The 18,191-nt window shown below is 52.5% G+C and overlaps 1 protein-coding gene across 1 annotated transcript; it reads left to right on the plus strand.

Moving 5' to 3' along the window:
* The first annotated feature begins 12,552 nt into the window (after positions 1-12,552).
* Positions 12,553-16,113, plus strand: mdh2 (malate dehydrogenase). Its single transcript, XM_002954782.1, has 6 exons — positions 12,553-12,708; positions 13,118-13,346; positions 13,869-14,042; positions 14,200-14,357; positions 14,775-14,864; positions 15,019-16,113. Exons 1-6 carry the CDS (start codon positions 12,646-12,648, stop codon positions 15,331-15,333), a joined length of 1,029 nt encoding a protein of 342 aa, XP_002954828.1. The 5' UTR covers positions 12,553-12,645; the 3' UTR covers positions 15,334-16,113.
* Positions 16,114-18,191: the final 2,078 nt, after the last annotated feature.

The following is an 18,191-nucleotide window of genomic DNA, read 5'->3' on the forward strand; positions in this document are numbered from 1 at the left end:
ATATGCTGGGGAGACCATACCTTTACTTTAATCAGTGCTTACCTTCCTAGCGCTGATCCCCCGGCCCAAAGGACTTTTATTCAGCAACGTCTACGGCCGCTTATGGCGGATGCTGGACTCCATATCTGGGCAGCTGACTTTAACTTTGTCAACAATCCTGACCTCGATGCATCCACTCCGTCGGCACGGAGGAATGATGTCAACACCACGGCAGAGTTTAACGTTACTTGCCCGGGGATGATTGACACGTTCCGCCTAATACACCCCCGCCGGCGTGCTTACACATACGTCCATCCAGCGGGAGCTTCCCGTATTGATCGCATAATGGTATCGCAAGCCCTGGAAATGGCAGTCTATGGCAGCGATACAGCCTCAGGGACTCCAGCGGATCACCGGATCACCCACACTACCATCCGGGCAGCCAATAGTACGCACACACCAGGACCTGGCCTACCCCGTACTAGGCTTCACTTCCTGGATCATGATGACCTATGTGCAAACTTAAATATGTGGGTAAATAACACGGCAGAATCAGCCCCCACGCACCCGGACGACCTCATCCAATGGTGGCCAGGCTTCAAACGGGCGCTGGCCCTATCAGCTGGCCGCCTAAACCAACAGGCACGCATGCGTCAGCTAATTGGAGCTGCAGACGAGGCTGCTGCCCAAGCCCAGGCCGACAGCATCCTGGCGGAAGCGGAGGAGGGGGACGCTTCGGCTCTTCCACGGGCGGTTCTCGCTAGGTCGGCTCAGGCAGATGCGGCACACCGGGCTGTAGCAGGCGTCACACGACGCACCCGCTACAATTGGATACGTACAGGCGAACGACCTAGCCCAGCACTAACCAACCAACTTAGGCCACCCTTAGCAACCCGCAGAATCACTGCCCTACGAAGGCCTAATGGTACTCTGTGTAGCAATTTACAACAGCTTCCTAATATCATGGCGGATTATTGGCAACAAATAGGTGCACAGCCCCATACTGACCCAGTTGCGCGGTCACGTGTCCTCCAAGCGCTCCGTGCGAGGGGCAGGACGTGCTCACCAGAAGAAGCGGCTAGGGCGGGAGCGCAGGTTGTTACAGCAGAGGAAGTGCAAGCCGCTCTCCAGGCGGCAGCCCCGGGCCGTGCTCCGGGTCCCGACGGAATACCGGTGGAATTATACCAGCGTACTAACTGTGCACCCTTACTGGCTGCCGTTTTTACAGCTATGGGGGAACTAGATAGGGTCCCGACTGGCTTTCTGGACGGCATTATTTCCTCTTTTTTTAAAGCGGATGACCCTACGGTGCCGGGAAATTATAGACCCATTACGCTGCTTGGTACAGACTATCGAACTCTCGCACGTGTTCTCAAGCAACGCCTATTGCCGCTGTTTAACCGCGTCATAGACACGGAGCAGACAGCCTTCCTCACAGGCAGGCGAATCGCGGATAGTGTGCTCCTCTTACAACTGCTGCCCGCGCTTCTCCATATGGAGCGCCGTACTTGTGTGGCAGCTTTCCTTGACTTCTACAAAGCCTACGATACCCTAGATAGAGACTTTCTGTTCGCGTGTCTGGATGAATTGGGGGTAGGTGTGGGCTTTATTGCTTGGGTTCGACGTCTGCATACTAGTACGCAATCAGCGGCGATTGTCAATGGCTACCTTTCGTACTGGGTTATTATAGCGGCTGGCGTCAGGCAAGGCTGTCCGCTTGCCCCCATCCTATACCTTGCGCCAGCACAAGCATTATTAACTTGGCTTCAATATCAACAAATCGGCATAAGTTTGCGTGACATTCACCTCGCTGCGTCACAGTATGCGGATGATTGTGGTGCCTTTTTACGTCGCCTAGCGGACATTCCCCGCTTCAAAGCTGTCATGGATGTTTTCCACGCAGCCTCGGGACAACGACTCAACAATCGCAAGGTTGAGCTCTTGCCGCTTGGCACGTTCACCCGCAATACAAGACCGGCGGACTTACCAACAGCGAATGCTATTGGTAATCATTTAATCATGCCGGTTACTAACCTAACGCATATGGCGAACTCTGTGGGTAACGAACAAGTAGCAGACGAGGTTGAACAGCAGCCTGTTGTAGGTTCAGTAGTTGGCGATTTCAGGGTGCTCTCAGTAGCTACAACCCTAGGGATTCGCGTCGCAGATAGGCCTTCGCTCGAACAGCAATCGGTTTCGCTTTCTCCTGTGAGGAATAGCTTGCAGTTAGTCGCTGGGATGCATTTATCAGCTTTTGGTCGAGCTTTTGCGGTATCAGGTTATAGCATTAGTAGAGTCCTGTACCACTTGGAGTTTATGGGGGCACCTAGCTACACCTCGATGAATAACCTGCTGGGAGACTGTGCGGCCGTTATTGACAGGCGTCAACCGCCATCTGTGCGGGACATTGCTGAACGAAGACGGGCCCCGGGTGTGGGAGTCGCATACATGCCGTTTCCTCCTGCCATTGGAGGTTTCGGTCTTATTCCTCTGCACGAACATCTGCGTGCACGGTTTGCCTGTTTGTCCTGTCGTGCAATCCTTGGTATGGCTGGTATGTTGGAAACTAACCCCATGTGGACTCGGGTATTACTGGCAATATTGCGTCATATCCACCCGGCGGCCCACCCATTATGTCTGTTGGCCGTTAGGGGAGATGTACGAGATGGCCGTGTCACTACTATCCTGGGTAGGCCTGTGCCGAATGATTGCCCGGCATTAACACGAATTCTATCAGCTATGACTTCCCTACCACAACCTGTCCTTCTGGATGCGCAGCATCTAGCTCCGGGTCCTTGGTGTTACCATATCCCTCTTTGGGGAAACCCTTTGCTAAATGACGCTCAGTTGGACGAACATTTTGGTGATCTTAGAAATTTGCGTGGGTTAGATACAGTAGGTATGGCCGTACGGTGCCACACAGCTATGTCGTCTACGTGGAATTTGGTGCGCATGGTTGGTGCACAAGGCCTTACTGAGGCGCAACACTTTCATTGTACGAATCTGTTTCGTACTATCGTGGTACGGGGCATATTAGGGCTTACGCCGAGGCATCCCCTGCCGGCATCGTGTCAGTCGGGGGCGACTGCCATAACGCGTATATCGCAACTTATCGACCGCCTACCCCCGCAATGGACCATAGCGGCGATAGTGGCTATTAATGACAGAAACCATGAAATACCGCCTCCGCAAGAGGCCTGGAAAAGAATTGTCAAAAGCTTGGGATGGAGATTTGGTCAAGTGTTACTGCATTTCTCTCAAGTAACGGTTAAGTTTGCGACGACTTTACTAATGGCACCTTCTTTACGAACGCTTGATATCAAACATGAAGATTTTATTTTGGATGCTGTTGATATCGTCTTATCGCCGGAGAACTTGGCCAATACTTTGTTGGACTTCCGTCGTACTTTGTCGCGCATGTGGAGACTTCGGTGGGATAACGAGCATAAAGAAGCCCTTTGGAGGCTGGCTCTTGATGGTTTCCCTGCCTTTCCTATGCATAGGGCGCAACGTCAAAGAGGTATACAGGCTGCTATGTGCCCCTGTGGTGTACGCATGCTTTGTGGGGATCGTCGGCATCATTTCTGGGATTGTACTGTCGCGTTGGCTCTTCGTGAAGCTCTGCAGAATGAACTTGAGTTCCCTGACCTTTTCAACCGGGCTAACCTGTGGTTGGGCATTCCACCAACCTGGATTTGTGCGTGTGTATGGGAGGTTGTATGCCTTGCGGCCATCAGCTCACTCAATCTCGGTCGCCGTTTGTTGTTTAGGGAAGGTCTCCAGACCAACATGCCTATATCAACGCCATCGCTTAACCGCATTACTTACGAGGTTATCTCTGACTTTTGGGCCCGTTTAACTGCTTTTGCGGCACGGGACTACTTGCCAAAACGTTGGGATCATGTACCTCACAATCACCCTTTCTTATATGTCAATGACGCAGACATGGTTGTTTGCCGTTTACCGATATACAATGACGAAGTTTGAGGGCGCACGTCGGAGCCTCAATTTTCTGTTTAAGCGTACTAACTGAGGCCGTGTGTCCAGTGAAGTTAGTACGGCCTGGCCGAGTTCTTTTTGAATAAGGCCCACAGTGTTGTGCGGGAGGCGCTCCTATGGGCGCTGCACTCGACCCGTTCGGGGTCCACTGTAACAATCGCATCTCGTAAGCGAATCTAACGGGATGGGGCCCCGGGCCCCACCATCATTATCCTAGTACGGCAGGTCCGTGGTAGGGATTCTCAGGCAGGTAGGCCGAGATATAAGCTACCCGGGCGGGGTGCTCTGGCCAGACACTGACGTATCACATTACTAGGTGTTTGGAGTTCAAGACTCTGCTGCCGCCGTCTCTAATTGTTCCGTACACGTCTATATATGCTAGTGCTTGCCGCCTGGTTGGACTTCTTCCTGCCTCGGTGAGGACTACCAACTCTACGTTTCCGCTTTGTCAGTCGACCCGCCAGGTGAGCGACTGCTCCACTCCCCATGTCAGGGGTCCTCCCTCCTGCTGTTGACTCCCAGATTGCCCACGCACAAACGCCAAACGTTGGTGCAGAAAACAGACAGGCCATTGCAGTATGGCATCAAACCACGCATAACCCACAGTGGCTTTCAGCAGCAGTACTGCTTGGTGAATGCGACCAGCCGTGTACTCCGTTGTGCATCTTTGGAAAAACAGGCTCTGATAGCTTGCACCACCATGCACCCCAAAAGGCGGGTTGACAAACACATTGCCCATCCACGCGTTGCACTCCAACAGACCATCGGATTCCATATCGTTATACACTGTCGCCCCAACATGTGTGTTAGCAGCCATGGACGAGCATGGGTCCAGGTCGATCCCGCCAGGAGTGAACACCTCGCGCACCAGCTCTATGATACTCAGTGAACCACTCCGGACTCTCACTGGAGAGAAACAGGCGCACATTCCCACCCCCTCCACTTCGAACCATATGGACTCCCTCACCAGACTCGCTATCGCTGACATCCATGTCGCTGCTGCTGTTGTCACTGCCAGTACCCCGCAGCAAACGGCTCCTGCCTGTGACCTCCAATGCACATTGCTCAACGAGCCGCCCACTCAGGAGTCGTGACTCGGCTACAGAGCGTGCCACAGCAAGGCGCCATGCCCCTAGTGCATTGCAAGGTGGCAGAGCTGTAAGTGGACGGACCTGGCGCTCACTGTTAGGCACAACGTCTGTGGCAGAAAGCAACCGCAAAAAACGAGCAGTCGCTACCAAAGCCTGTGCATATCTCGGTGCAATATCAATTCTTCCCGATTCAGACACATACTGCACGAACGACCCGAATCCTAGGCAACTATACAGGCGCCTCTCTTGAATATCCAGCAACGAGTTGGCCATCTGTCGAAACTGTGAACCACAACCCTGGACAAGCTGCTCTGCCCTTAAGAGACGTGCCATCTCTGCTGACCTGTACATAGGTATACACCATTTGGGTCAGCACAAACCATGTGTCACACAAGTGAAGCTCGGCTTGTCACACAACTCACTGGAATCCAAAGTCGTAGTCGTCACATTGCTCGCACGTGTAACACTTCCCTCCACCCTCTGTCAGCTGTGGCCTCGCAAAGGACCCACATGCACAGCACCTAATGATGCTATGTCTGCTCTGACATCGCCTGCACTTCCACGACGCCACGGGCCCCTGGCCACCCGTGATGTCAATCTCGCCCAAGTCCCACACACCACCTGATGGCATGCGTCCCCGGGCGGCATCATCCTGCCGGTGCTGATGCTGGCTTAACACAGAAGCGCCAGCCGCGCCAACAAAAGGTCGAAGAACGGGTGCCGGCAGAAGTGCTGGCTGCTGTGGATGTAGCCATAGGACTAGGGCAGCATCGTTCGAAGTCCGGGCGTCAAATCAAAAGCACTCGAAAGGAGGCGTTTTTATACTGAATGAAAGGGGTGCTACTGTAGTAGCTGGTACACAGTACGGCTCGATGCCAAATGTAGTAGCTGGCCGCTGAAAAGGCCTCTCGAGATGCTGGTGGTCGTGCTATGCATGTATTTATAGAGCCATACTGTGTACCAGCTACTATAGCTACATTGTGCCGGGCCACACTACTGCAGGGCAGGCGCATGTGCTTACATTTCTTTGCCTGCGTGAATGATTGGATGTATGAATGAATGGACGAATGAAAGGTTTGGTTCGGTTCGGGTGGTGGTATCTTTTTGAACACATGTAGTCTGGTCGAGTGCCGGGGGCCCTTAGCCGGACTGAAGCACAGTTCAAGACGAGGCGTGTGGATATGTCTGCTTGTCTGAACGAAGGAATGATTGAATGAATAGACCGGGTGTTAAAATTGTGAGCGACTTGCCATGCAGACACACTTTTGGTTCTGGTCGGTTCGGGTGATGGTAACTTTTCACACATACACACACAATGAATGTATGGGTGAATGAGTACGGTATATGGGATGAATACGGAGTACGGTATATGCCCCATATGGGACAGGAAGTGGCAGGAGCCCCACACGCCTTGTTACCGTACAAGCATGTACGGATTTGAAACCAATAAACACACGAGAGATATTTGTAAGTGCTCCACTTGTTTCGTAAAGTTCCTTCAACTCCCGCGATTCTGAATGTGTACCTGGGAGTTTGGGGGCAGACCTTGCAATTGGTCTAAATTGCTCAGTAGAAGGGTTGAAATTGGCACCTGGGACAAGTTGAATTGCCGGGACAGGCCCTTGAATTGGCCTGACAGGGATACGAATTAGACTGGCGGGACATTCCGACAGTCAGAATTAGGCTGACAGGGTGTTGAATTGGCCTGGCAGGGACATTCGGACAGTCAGAATTAGCGTGTTCAGGGTGTAGGTGAGGGTTCAAGTCCCTCTTTCCCCAAAAACATGGTGTCGAATTAGGGAAGCACGGGAATTGTGCGACCGGGGTAGTCAAAAGAATGGCTCTGCCCGACAGTGTGTTCTACCCTCTAATCGCGTTCGCTAATCCCTTACGTTGAAGGATGTCGATGACGTGCTCTGCAAGAGGTGAAAGGTGCTAGTAGAGAAATAAAAATCTTCCTTGTCTATTTTCATCCTTGCCTAACGCTAAGTCCGCACACAGCAGAAAAAAGCACCACCGGGCAAACGGATGACCGCACGCTAAAGCGCGGGGCTCATAACCTGTTAGAAATAAGAGTCCTTCAGTGAACACATCACTCGCTCATATCGTTACACAAGGAGAGAGAGAAATAATGAAGACGCAAGCAGTATATAAGCATACCGTAGCCAATCCTGATTCGATGTCGTATTGGGATAAAGGCAACTAATCAAACTACCGAAGTGTCAAGCCTGAGTGTACCTTAGGGCACTTTCCAACAGAGCGCTTTTCAGGTTTAAAAATGTTAATATTTATAGTCCGTGACCCTGCGCTGCTAAGTACATAAGGAACCGTAATTAGATAAATGTAGAGCACCCAAATTGCATATCGGGATATGCCATACATTCATCCAGGTGAAATTTCGGACCCCGCGAACCCTCATCTGGCAGCCACCGAGTCTCATCTAGCTGTCCCGAAGGCGGCCGGGCGCCTCATCTAGCTGCCGTCTTTTCTCATCCAGCTGGCCAGAGGCCCCCTTCAACTTCACTTAGATACTGAGGGACTGACACTTAGATATAAAAGGACCCCCTTGTCGCGATATTTAAATGCCTTTGCGCTGGTAGCTTGCGCCAGGACCCCAGCCTCATCTTCCCGCTGTTCAGACCCTCCTATCGAATACATTCGTGTTCGATATCGATATAGAGCTTACTCGGCCAACATGTTAGATCCTTTCACTTTGGTCGCTACTTGTAATGCTCGAGCCTATTTAGACTTCTCCACAAGTGTGGTGGGATCGAAAGACCCTGATGTAAGTACGGCAAAGCGCTAAGGCTGCGGAGGTTTTGGAGCACGGTCACTCTCATAGTAAGGCCGTAACAGAGATACGTCACGGATACGCGTTCCAGTAGGCAAGCGATAAGCGATGAGTTAATTTTTTCCTTGATTACGTATGGTCCGATTAAATGAAGAAGCAGCTTACGTGGACCTTCAAGACGCATGTGTCGAGTACCGCTGTCCATGCCATTCGAGTGTCGGACCAAGGCAGACATTGCTGAAGGTTTTCAGGAAGCGGAGACCGTTTGAGGTCACAGAATTTTGAGGTATCGGTACCAAACTGTAACGATGCCTCGGTCCTATAGGGTACTGCGTCGTATGCTAACTAACTCAAGGAGTAAGAAGTCTACAATTTGGTGCTGTTGAAGAATACCGTTTTTAGGTAACGATCGGTGTTTTAACTGAGTTGGACGCTAGTGCCATAAGGCCCTATCGTACACCTTTGGCGTTAGTTAGAGAAGGCTCTATTCGGAGCATTTTGGTGATCTTAGAAATTTGCGTGGGTTAGATACCGTAGGTATGGCCGTACGATGCCACACAGCTATGTCGTCTACGTGGAATTTGGTGCGCATGGTTGGTGTACAAGGCCTTACTGAGGCGCAACACTTTCATTGTACGAATCTGTTTCGTACTATCGTGGTACATGGCATATTAGGGCTTACGCCGAGGCATCCCCTGCCGGCATCGTGTCAGTCGGGGGCGACTGCCATAACGCGTATATCGCAACTTATCGACCGCCTACCCCCGCAATGGACCATAGCGGCGATAGTAGCTATTAATGACAGAAACCATGAAATACCGCCTCCGCAAGAGGCCTGGAAAAGAATTGTCAAAAGCTTGGGATGGAGATTTGGTCAAGTGTTACTGCATTTCTCTCAAGTAACGGTTAAATTTGCGACGACTTTACTAATGGCACCTTCTTTACGAACGCTTGATATCAAACATGAAGATTTTATTTTGGATGCTGTTGATATCGTCTTATCGCCGGAGAACTTGGCCAATACTTTGTTGGACTTCCGTCGTACTTTGTCGCGCATGTGGAGACTTCGGTGGGATAACGAGCATAAAGAAGCCTTTTGGAGGCTGGCTCTTGATGGTTTCCCTGCCTTTCCTATGCATAGGGCGCAACGTCAAAGAGGTATCCCGGCTGCTATGTGCCCCTGTGGTGTACGCATGCTTTGTGGGGATCGTCGGCATCATTTCTGGGATTGTACTGTCGCGTTGGCTCTTCGTGAAGCTCTGCAAAACGAACTTGAGTTCCCTGACCTTTTCAACCGGGCTAACCTGTGGTTGGGCATTCCACCAACCTGGATTTGTTCGTGTGTATGGGAGGTTGTATGCCTCGCGGCCATCAGCTCACTCAATCTCGGTCGCCGTTTGTTGTTTAAGGAAGGTCTCCAGACCAACATGCCTATATCAACGCCATCGCTTAACCGCATTACATACGAGGTTATCTCTGACTTTTGGGCCCGTTTAACTGCTTTTGCGGCACGGGATTACTTGCCAAAACATTGGGATCATGTACCTCACAATCACCCTTTCTTATATGTCAATGACGCAGACATGGTTGCTTGCCGTTTACCGATATACAATGGCAGGCGGCTGGCAGAAGTTAAGGCCTGACTTCTGCTCCCAGTCGATCCAGTCGACCCGGGTTCAAATCCGCCTGCCAGCTCCTCGGGTGTTTGAGGAGTGATGAAATGGGAGGTGGCCCCCCATCATATGGACGGTGTAGGACGTGATAATATCAACTTGCGAGCTGACCAGGAACTAAGTTGATGCGCCGTTGATCCGCTAGATTTGGTTGGATGCTGGTGGTGAGTTGCCGAACCCAACGAATACATTCTGAAGTCGGATGGGGTGACGGATTAGGGTGCCCCTCTAGCAGGGGAGAGCAGGGACTGCCCCGGGAAAGGGGGCCGCTGGCGAAGTTAACCACCCTGTAACAACATACAATGACGAAGTTTGAGGGCGCACGTCGGAGCCTCAATTTTTTGTTTAAGCGTACTAACTGAGGCCGTGTGTCCAGTGAAGTTAGTACGGCCTGGCCGAGTTCTTTTTGAATAAGGCCCACAGTGTTGTGCGGGAGGCGTTCCTATGGGCGCTGCACTCGACCCGTTCGGGGTCCACTGTAACAATCGCATCTCTATTCGGACGAGCGGCCAATGGGCCTAACGTCCTTACGTAATGAAGAATTTTATAACCAGTCGCACAGAAACGGTGCGACAACCATAGTGGATAACTACGTACCAATTTGATACTCCCTTTCCTATGGGGTTCAGGTGCTTAGGTTCGCTTAGCACAAAGTCCGCGGTGGGCGTAAAATTTGGCCACCGCATATCTCTGAGTGTCTCTTTGACGCCGGCTAGGCAACCTTTAGCGCTGCAGCATCGCGGCGTTGCGACCAAAGCGGCGATGGCACAAGAAGCGGCTGCCATCGTCCAGAGGCAGCTGGAACTTTACAACGCTAGGCAAGTGAATCCCTTTATGGAACTATTCACTGATGACGTCGTCGTCTTGGATGGCATAACTGGGAATGTAATCGCGTCGAACAAGGAGGAGCTAAGGCCGCGATATGTCGAGCGCTTTAAGTCCCCGGTGCACTGCGAGCTTCTAGGTCGTTTGGTTCTTGGAAATGTTGTTGTTGACCGTGAGATCATCACTGGGTTGCCGAATGGTGGTGTCGCCGATTGCTTGGCAACCTACGTCTGCGATGTTCCCGCTGATAAAATTAAGCGGATAACGTTTGTTTGGCAGCCAAGGACGGAGGGTGTCAAGCTTTGAGCCCGTGCTTGTTCCTGTTGTTGCACAGAGGTTGCGGTGTACGATGTTCGAGTAAATTTTGCATTTTTTACTTGCGAAGGCTTCAACTGGCCCTACGGCTGATGCTCTTTGATGGGCGCGCCGAAATGCGTACTATGCCCTGTGAGACATTGGTTGGGTGGCGGCCCTGCAGCCCAGCTGGGGGCCGGAGTTGTGCAGCTTGTACAGTCCGCGAACCTTGCTTGCATGAGCTCTCCTAAAAGGCGGCTGAGTTTTAGCTTTACTTTTTATCAGGATCTGTAACACGAAAACCCCCTAGGGTGAGAGAGACACCTATCTGTAGACACTGAGGGAAAAGGCGAAGGCATGACAAGGCAATGCAAGAGCTCTCTTGCCGTGTTTGACACACGGCATGCGGCGGCCTGATGGGCAAATCCAGACCTTAATCATTGGGGGTGATCCCTAACCCCCCGGTGCAAGACGCGGCGCAAAACACATGCACGCAAAACACATGCACACAGCCAGATAGGGATGTTATCAAGCCGAGCTTATTGGGTGATCCTTGATCTTATCTGCAAGCGGCGCTGTGCAGAGCCCTTTGCTCATTACTTTGTATGAGGCTCTGGCGGTCAAAGTAGAATTGGACACCCTGAGGACAGTGTCAATGACGATTGGGGAAGTGACAGGGGCCTTCATTTCAGATGGCAGGAAGCCTGGCGTTAAAATGTGTCGCCAAAAGTACTGGATGGGGTTATATCCCGCTGGCGCACCACCGTGCCTTACTTCGTTTTCGGTTATGTGTTCTTGATTTGGCGGTTAATCGCGCGAGAAACAGGTCTCGGGAGCATCGCGTTTGCGGCGCGTGTGGCATCAGCGGAGCCATCGAACATGGAAAAGCACGCAGCGGAGTGCCCGGCGCTGACGCAGGCACGACGGAAGCTTTGGGACCTAGATGTGCCCACCAGCATGAACATCTTTGATACCATGCAGGTCGAGGATCAGCGTGGTCTTGCGAAGGTCATCTATAACTTGTTTCGTTTACGGCATGAGCGCGACTTGGGCCGGATTCGGTTTGATTGGTTCATTGGTCTCAGCCGCTTCTAGCGGCTGTCAGCTTTCGCTGAGATACGAAAGAATCAGAATTTAAAGGGTCTCCTAATAAGCATCGGTTGGATTTTGTTATCAGGGATTGGAGTGATGTGAGGTGGGCTCGTTCCCATCCTAGAGCTGAAGTCCTAGCCTGCATTGTGCTGCAATCCATGTTTAAACAGTGAATCCATTTGTTAGGAAAGGCTAGCCAGCCATCATCTCACCCTTTGTAAGAGCTCATTCATGCATAATGTTTCTGTGGAGTCAGTCCCACAAGTAAGTGCCGGTGAGCATAAAAGGTTCGAACACATAGTAGCAAGAGATGCTTCAGCCGCCGTCCCTTAACGACGTTTCCCACTTCACATACTACACGGATATTCGGCGTCTTCTCGCAGGTAGTAAGTTGTTGATACAGATAACCAAGGGACCACCCGTTGCTGCGCAACGAACTGAAGTTTGCCCTGATCGTGTCCAGACTACTTCGGACAGGTATAGCATGTGTGCCCAAACGCTTGCTACGTTTGCGCACTAAATATCTCCATAAAGAACAGGTTACCATTGCGAAGCAAGAGACCAAGGTGCGCGGTGCAACAGGACACTAACTATGGGCTCTGAACAAGGCCACCCAACCGTAAGTCGATATAGCCCATGCTATGTTATTATGTAACCTTTGAGGAACCCAACATACCAGGCCAGCAACGGCAAGTCCGTTAAGCTCACCGGACTGCTCCGAAACTGGCGCTTCCGTCATGTAACTGCCACCTTGACGGTTTTCACCGACACGTTTTATAACTCACCAAGGCTTATCTGTAATTGTGCACTTGTGACTGTGAAGGAAATAGTGTGTTCCTGCTGATTAACTAAGTTTCGCATCGGTCGCTTCGTGTGCAACCAAGCACCGATACTCTGAAAGATGGCCGCCCTCAACCGCATTCAAAAAATTGCTTCCCACCTTGACCCACCAAAGCTATTTAAGGTATGACATGGCGCGCAGGGTTGCTCTTGCGACCCTTTGAGGAATGGATCCGGCCATGGCTGTCGTCAAGACCAATTTAGCCTCCGCAACCAGCTCTAATATGCGGGATAATTGCACCATGTCCACGGTTTCAGGTTTTTGTCATTACCTGGCGGGTGTGCCGATGGGCCGTTTTTGGCCGTGGCGGAAGCTTGCGCCCCTCGGACGCGTTTCTTCATAAGATACAAACACCATTTCCCGCTCCCCCGCCGTTTCTCCCCTGAAAATGTCGCAACGTGTCCCCCGTTTTAGCGATACCACTCAATCTCTCACCACACGCCAACCACTTCAACTTTCTCCCCCCTCCAATAAATCTCCCTCTTACCAATCCACTTCATCTTTCTTCCCCGTCCTTGCGTACATACATCAGTTCAAGGTCGCCGTACTCGGTGCTGCCGGCGGTATTGGCCAGCCGTTGTCCATGCTCCTCAAGATGTCGCCGTACATTTCCGAGCTGAGCTTGTACGATGTGGCGAACACCCCCGGCGTCGCCGCTGACGTGTCTCATATGAGCACCGCCGCTCGTGTAAAGGGCTATTTGGGACCGGACCAGCTGCCGGCAGCGCTGGCGGGTTGCCATCTGGTGATCATCCCGGCCGGTGAGATGTTTGTTGTGTGTAGGTGTGCCGGTGTTGTTGCTGCGTGCCTGTATATGGGTGCATGTAAATGGTATATGTTTGTATGTATGTGGATGAAAAATGTGTGTGTAGGGGTTGTATGGTTGCTTTGAGAGTGAGAAGCGAACGCGCTTCGGTTGGGTTGCTGCGGTTCGTGATGTGATGTGATGTGGGTGTAACTGTGTGTGCGTACAACTATGCGGACCTCGTCGCCTTGCGTTAGTCTTGGAATCAATCCTTTTTGACATTTTGTCTTGCTTCTATTTCCCTCGGGGGGAGGAAAGGGCCCCCGAACAACCCCTTCCACATGCTTCCAGCATTTTCCCCCAACAGCCCCTGTGTGCGGCGCTTTTTGTGGTGGCCACCCTCTCTTTGCGGAAAAGCGTCCCCGCCTGTGCCGCCTCCCCCCCTTGCGACCCGCCAAACCCAATGCAAGGCAACTCACCCTTCCCCACCCCCCTCCCGCTCTCTCTCCCTCCTCCCATCCCCCACTGGCACCCTCAGGTGTTCCCCGCAAGCCGGGTATGACGCGGGACGACCTGTTCAACATCAATGCGGGTATTGTCCGCACCCTCGCTGAGGCGGTGGCCGCCCACTGCCCTACCGCCTGGGTGGCCATCATTTCCAACCCCGTCAACTCGACGGTGCCCATTGCGGCGGAGGTGCTCCAGCGGGCAGGTACGTGTGTGCGTATGTAAGGTAATGTAATGTAATGTGTGTGCATGTGTATGTATGTGCATGTGTGTATGTATGTATGTACGTACGTGTATTGACGTTTTTCCCGCATGCTTGTGCCCATGCATCACACACATCATGGCGTCCCACCTTGCCGCAGGTGTGCTGAACCCTGCCCGGCTGTTCGGGGTCACCACTCTGGATGTGGTTCGCGCGGAGGCCTTCATCGCCGAAATCGTGGGAGCTGACCCGCGGGACGTGTCCGTGCCCGTGGTGGGCGGCCACGCCGGCATCACCATCCTACCGCTTTTGTCGCAGGTAGAGGGGTGTGTATGTTCATGTTTTTCTGTACATGCCTTGAGCCTTGTTGTTGCGAGTCAAAAGGGAGGTCTCGTGGCCTCCCTCCGAGAGCCTTTGAATCGTGTACGTGTGCCGTATCTGCGTATGCAACGGAAGCCAGTACGGCGTGTCGCGTTGTCCTTGCCTGCCTGCCTGGGTATGGCGGGGGGGGGCCTGTCAGTTTGGGTAGTGGCTTGTGTGCATGGGTGGCCAGTCGTGAGCCGCTACACTTGCCCCCCCCCTGAAGCACAGGGGGCTATGTGCACGCCCCCCCCCCGCCCAACCCCACGAACTCGGCGTACTCCAGTTACCGGACCTGACTCTCCCGCGTTGTGGCCCCTCATGCGCTGATCTTCTCGTCCGCTCATCCCCTCATTGCCATTGTGGCTGATTTAGGCTCGGCCGGCGCTGCCTGCCTCGATGACTGCGGAGCAACGTAAGGCCCTGATGGTCCGCATCCAGGACGCTGGCACTGAGGTGGTGCAGGTGCGTCCCGCGTGGGGGGGCGGGGGAAGAGGAACAGGAAGAAGTTGAACGGTGTCTTAACCCCCCCTCGAACTCCCTTGTCCCTTCTCTGCAGCCCCGTTGTGAGCGTCCTCATTCACCTCTCCGGCCCCCCCCCGTCACCTGACTGCTGCAGGCTAAAGCCGGAGCCGGCTCGGCAACCTTGTCGATGGCGTACGCCGCCGCCCGCTTTGCGGACTCGTGTTTGAGGGCCATGTCGGGAGAGGGCCCCGTAAACGAGTACGCTTACGTGCGCTCGTCTGCCGTACCCGGCCTGCCGTACTTCTCATCGCCCCTGCGACTGGGCCGCGGTGGTGTGGAGGAGATTTTCCCTCTGGGTGCCGTGGACGCTATGGAGCAGGAGAACTTTGAGGCGATGAAGGCCGAGCTTTTGGGCTCGATCAAGAAGGGCGAGGAGTTTGCGGCGCGCGGTCCTGCCGCTGCCAAATAAGCTAGCATAGCTGAAGGGTGTAAGGGTACTGATGCTTGAGGTGAAGGTGGGAATGGCTGTGCGCGGATGAAAGCATGGCCGCATTTTGAATGTAAATGATGACGATGGCAGTTTGTTGAAACTTATCATGTAAGCGGGAACGGCAGGGGCTGAGCTTCCCTTTTTTTGGTGGTGCGGATAGTGCTCCGGTGGTGCTGGTGGTGGTGTGCAGATGCATGCTTTTATGGTGCCAGGTTTGCAAAGAGGCAGTAGTTGGCGGTAGTGGAGGTTCATCCTGTCTTGTTTGGTTTTATGTATTTTTGTATCGACCCACTCTCTTCCCATTTCCCCCTTCCAGTGCATTCGATCTTGGAGCTTTTGCTCTTTCCGGGAACGGTCCCTCACACAACGCACGACGTTGTGTGAATCAATCGATTGATTTGTATTGCATGCATTTGCATGCATGATCGTAATGTACACACAACATTACCACTTTACTGTTTTTATCACTAGTGGCAGGTGTGGCCAGGTGTATCCTGAATCCCAATCGCTGGCGGTGTGTAAACCCCAAGTCTCCACCCAGGGCGGCTCACTGGCTGACAGGGGAAGAGGAGGTCCGTGGCCCCTGGCCGAGCCCGTGGTACGGGTAGGGGTACGGCGTGGTGGTAGGGGGTTGCTGAACTCGGTACCTCTTGACTTCTCTGTTATCCCTGTAGTATGCCGGTGTATGCGGCGCGGGGTTGTGGGGGGCAGTTCATGCTCAATCCGTTGATGTAGAGTTTTATGCAAGACACTGCATTTACACAATATACAGGTCCACTGGTGCAGGAATCAACAATGCAGGTGAGGTGGAGGGGAAAAAGACACACCGGCAATGTACAGCAACACGCGGCGCATAAATAAAACAGCCGCGAAAACGTCCACTGCTGTCAGCACGACCTGTAGCGCTACGATAATTTGAGAAAGTACATACATTGCACAAAATCATTTCGTATATTTTTCTCACAACCTGAAAGGAACGACACGTCGATTATTCATTAATCACCTTATCGCGCCCCGGATATAAACAGGAAGAAACATTTCCCACCTCTTGGCTACCGTGGCGTCCTTAACTCGTACACGCAACTTCATTTTACAAAAAAGTGAAGTTCTTGCCCAGGTTTGTCCGTAGTGATCTCCGCTGCGCCGTTACGTACACAGCACACATACACACGCCACGCACGTGCGCATGCATGCATGTAAGCGATATTCCAGCCTCATGCAAAACACACACGCGCCACCACAATCACATAACTGCTGCTACCCAGCAGCACCATCTATATACCAGTTCCAGCTCTAGCCAAACGCGCCGCCGCAGCCGCTTCCTCCCCACCTCGCCACTTCCTATCTCGCCCAACCACTTCTCCTCGGCCTCACTCCTCACTTCCCACAACCCTCAAACTCAGCCTCCACCACTCCGCAGACCTTGCCTGTGTCTCAGTTGGGGCCCTCCTGCCCCTCATGGTTGCGGGTTTCTATCCACAGGGGCCCCACACTCCGCAAAGTATATTTCCGGACAGATGATTTTAGAATCGTTTTGTAAGGGACCGACCTCGGCCCGCCCCTGGCTTATCAAGAATGCCCCCTTCATCGGCGCATGTGAGTTTCCATCAGCTCCTTTTACAAACCGAAACAGGCAACATCCCAACCAACCAAACCATCAAACAAAGCGACGAACACATCATCATCATCGTCATCATCATCATCCCTTAGCAAGGCACTTAGAGCGGCGCATGTAAAACCCCTCAGCATTTGCTTTCTCGAGATACACCCCAACGCACGCAGCCAGGTGTACGGCACCCTTGCTTATTACCGGTCGGCACATTTCCCAGTCCCAGAGCACTCCTAAGGGTTTTTAAGCTTAAGTTTTTGCCATTGTATATGAATATGTATGTGCGTTTCATTTAGGCTGTGCTAAACCGGATTGTGATGAACGCGGGATGGATGAACGCATCAAGTAGTTCATCTTCTTCACACGACAAAACCAACAGGTTCGGAACACTCATGGACACGTCTGCAGCAGCAGCAGCAGCAGCAGCAGCAGCAGCAGTAGATTTGTGTTTTTTAAGCCCTCTTCCAAACACCAACATGCACGCACGATTGTCATCACCACCATTACCAAACAAAACACAACCAATTCATAAATTCATCAAGTCCCAAAATCTTGAAAGCCAGAGATGCGCATACATACATACGTACGGACATACAGAAATGATACAGTGCCTGGCTACACCTCCATGCCGAACAAAGAACATGAGAGAACGCCGAAGCGCGCACTCTTCTGCCTCGCGGCCCATCCCACCATCCCGCCACCATTCCGCCATCTCGCCAACAGCAACCGCTAATCGATGGAAACAACCGCCCTGCAGCGCCGAATGATGCGCTTCCCCCAAAAGCAAAGCAGCCTGCTGCCAGTAGCCAGTAGCCAGCTGCTACCCAGCTGCGACCCAGCTGCTACCCAACTGCGCAGATGAAATGTCCCAAGGGGATAAAAAAGAACAAACAGACAGATCGACAGACAGATAGACAAACAGACAGATCGACAGACAGGCAACAAACATACAGATCGACAGACAGGCAAGCCCATTCCCCCATTCTTTCCCCCACCCTCTTTGTTCTGAAAAAAGGTCTTTTTCGTTATCTTCTTCATCGCCCCGTATGGCAGCCAACAGATTTAGTAAGGCGCAAGCTCAACCTCTAAAGCTATACATCTTGCTGCCGCTGTCATCTTATTTGAAAGTGTTGTTAAATTAAACCGATGTCGCCACTAGCAACTTGCGCGCGCAACCACACCTGCTACGTCCGCTATATGCTAGGAAACGCTGGAAACGCACGAATCC

This window comes from Volvox carteri (assembly GCF_000143455.1).
Source record: "Volvox carteri f. nagariensis unplaced genomic scaffold VOLCAscaffold_46, whole genome shotgun sequence".
Taxonomy (NCBI): Eukaryota; Viridiplantae; Chlorophyta; class Chlorophyceae; order Chlamydomonadales; family Volvocaceae; genus Volvox; species Volvox carteri.